Source organism: Helobdella robusta, assembly GCF_000326865.2.
Source record: "Helobdella robusta unplaced genomic scaffold HELROscaffold_18, whole genome shotgun sequence".
Classification (NCBI taxonomy): domain Eukaryota; kingdom Metazoa; phylum Annelida; class Clitellata; order Rhynchobdellida; family Glossiphoniidae; genus Helobdella; species Helobdella robusta.
The window spans coordinates 528,396-531,198 of NW_008703981.1; the positions used below are offsets into that span (position 1 = coordinate 528,396).

A 2,803-nucleotide genomic window follows, 5' to 3' on the forward strand; every position below is an offset into this window, starting at 1 on the left:
TCTCCAAAACAGAAGCAGTAGCTGCAGAAACGACTACAACAACGACAACAACGCTGCCACAACGTTACTACAACTACAACAACGTCACCACAGCGGCCACACGACAGCCACCCTACCTCAAATCCGACCCTATGTAGGTGGCCACGCCATAACCCTTGGAATCCAAATTGTCACCAACTTTCATGGTGTTGCACGGTTTCCTCTGGTTGGCGTAATCATTCATGGTGGACTCAACCAGGAATGCATATTTTCCTTTGGCGTTTCTGACCCTGGCTATTCCTTCGTCGGTGGTTTTCACGAAAACACTCGGCCGACTGTACATAAAGTTCCACATTCGCTTGTAGACGTCAATTTTTGAGGTCTGTCGGGTTTTTAGGGTTAGGGTTAGTGAGTGTGTGTTTGTGTGTATGTTTGTCTAGGTGTGGATGTGTATACTAGTAGATGTGTGTTTGCATATGTGAGGGTGTGTATGTTTTACTGGTGTGTCTTGTGTGTGTGAGTGTGTATTTGAGATGTGTGCGTGCAACCAGAGGTAACCGTGCAACAGTCCTATGTGTGTGTATGTGTGTGTATGTATGTCTGTGTATGTGTGTGTACGTGTGCGTAGGTGTGAGCGTGTGGATGTATTTTCACAGTTGTGTTTGTGCATTTGATTGTGTAGGTACCAAAGTAAGCATGCATGTATGTGTGAGATTATTTGAAGAAGGGCTTCAGGTGCTAATGTAACAAAAATTATTTCTATTTGGATTATTATTTTCATTGCATACTTTTGCCTATGTACAATCCAACATCACTTCACAGTTACTATGATTATCATCGTCATCATCTTTATAATCAATATCTCCTACTTATTTCATCCTCATCTTCATAGTCTTCGTCGTCATCATCATCGTCGTCATCATCATCGTCTTCATTATTAGCACTACAAAGTCATCCTCTCCAATGTTGTCACAGTTCTTGCTTGATCCATCCCAATCTCATCTCTCCCACTTCCACTGAGTTCTGGCAGAAGCATCACGTATAACACACCATCAAAATTTTTGTTTCTTCATGGCTGGCTGTGTTTATTCATGTCTTATTTTGTTTGCTCATGACTCCCAACATAGCATGGTCGATGGATGGTGTAATGGTTAAAGTGCCTGGCACCGTCGTTGCAGTGGCTGGATTCGAATGCAACAAGATCCCCGACTATCACATGAGTTGTGTGTTTGTTGTTGATACTTTTGAGAAAAAATTACTAAAAAAAAAATTCTGAATGAAAAAATCATTTTAATTGTATACAAATGGACATTCTTCTGGCACTGACTAACTCTGAAAAAAGTTTGGGTGGAGCCGGCGTCCAGCGTTCCGTAGAGAATTTCCGTCTGTTTCGAAAGGTCATCGGCATTTTTTATGGGAGTCAACATGCGTTCGATGGTTAAAAACGCTGCCAGGTTAGCTGTGTATGAGGAGATGATGATGAGGGTGAAGAACCACCATGCACTCCCAACTATCCTCCCTGAGAGAGATCTGGTAGTGGTGGTCGTGATGGGGTGGGTGAAAATGATGCAGAGGATGAAGACGATGATGAAGAAGATCATGTCGATTAAAACAAAACCATATTAAAAAGAATGGTGACACTCTGAGCTTCTGAGCTAACAAGCCAAAAATAAATGAATGTTTACTTGACCAAGCACCACACACACACACGCACAACACACAGACGCGCACACATACACGACACAGAGTGACCAACCTTGGACAAACCTCACACCCCCTTCTCATAAAGGCACCAAGAGCGAACCAGAGACTGTTGAGGATGGTGAAGTCATTGACGTACGTAGGCCCGTGCACGCTGTCTTCTATCTGCCATTCGTTAGGGCTGAATCTGTGTTTTTTGGTTTTTTGGTTTTGTTTGTTGTTTGTTTGTTGTTTGTTTTGTTTGTCGTTTGTTTGTTTGTTTGTTTTGTTTGTTTGTTTGGTTTTTGGAAGTTAGTTTACACTTTATTTATTACTGATATTTAGAATTACAAATACACATGTATCATAGATAAATAATTAAACATACGGATAAATACAAACAAACACAAATAAAATACAACTAAATACAATTACAATACAAACAAAAACAAAACAAAAAATAATTTGTTTTTATTACCTGCTGACGAAAAACAAAACCATCGAGACAGCCAGGTAGGAAAAAATTATACACATCCATATCTTGTAGGAGAGTGGGTCCATGAAGGAGAATACACCTTTGTATGAGTTTGTGTGTGTATGCCTGTATGTATGTGTTTGTATGTGTGTATGTATGCGTGCGTGTGTATGCGTGTATGTATGCGTGTGTGTATGCGTGTGTGTTCATGCGTGCGTGTGTGTGTGTGTCGATGTTTTGATTGGAATCATATTTTCAATGCTTGATTTATGGGGAAATAAATTGCACGCGTCTCTAGTGATGCGTCAATCGTGGAATACGATCTTCATAAATATGAGATGGTGACGTTGGTGAGAGATGATGACGTGGATAAAAGATGATGACGTAGATTAGGGATGATGACGTGGACAAAAAACGTGACGATCGCCTTAAAAAAAAATTAATCAAGAGACGACCCACTCCAAGCAGCTTTTTTATTGGCGCCGCTCAAGAAATATTTCGAGAAGAGGGGCCAATCGTCATAACTCATTCCTCAATAACGCAGTTTTTTGTTTTTGTTGTTATTGTGATCGTTCTCTGACGTCATAATTTGTTTTTGTTGTTGTTGTGATCGTTCTCTGACGTTAAAATTTGTTTTTGTTGTTGTTGTTGTGGTCGTTAGTGGAACCA

At 40.4% G+C, this 2,803-nt stretch overlaps 1 protein-coding gene across 1 annotated transcript in view; it reads right to left on the reverse strand.

Annotated features, from left to right (window-relative positions):
- The window catches only part of HELRODRAFT_76743 (hypothetical protein), a gene marked incomplete at both ends in the record, with an annotated part of 3,805 nt that extends 1,585 nt beyond the window's left edge, over positions 1-2,220 (reverse strand). Inside the window, 4 exons of the mRNA XM_009016276.1 lie at positions 117-361; positions 1,311-1,509; positions 1,736-1,867; positions 2,138-2,220. Of these exons, the coding sequence (XP_009014524.1) occupies positions 117-361; positions 1,311-1,509; positions 1,736-1,867; positions 2,138-2,220 (659 nt within the window). The remainder of the gene's footprint in view (positions 1-116; positions 362-1,310; positions 1,510-1,735; positions 1,868-2,137) is intronic.
- Between the last annotated feature and the right edge of the window lie 583 nt (positions 2,221-2,803).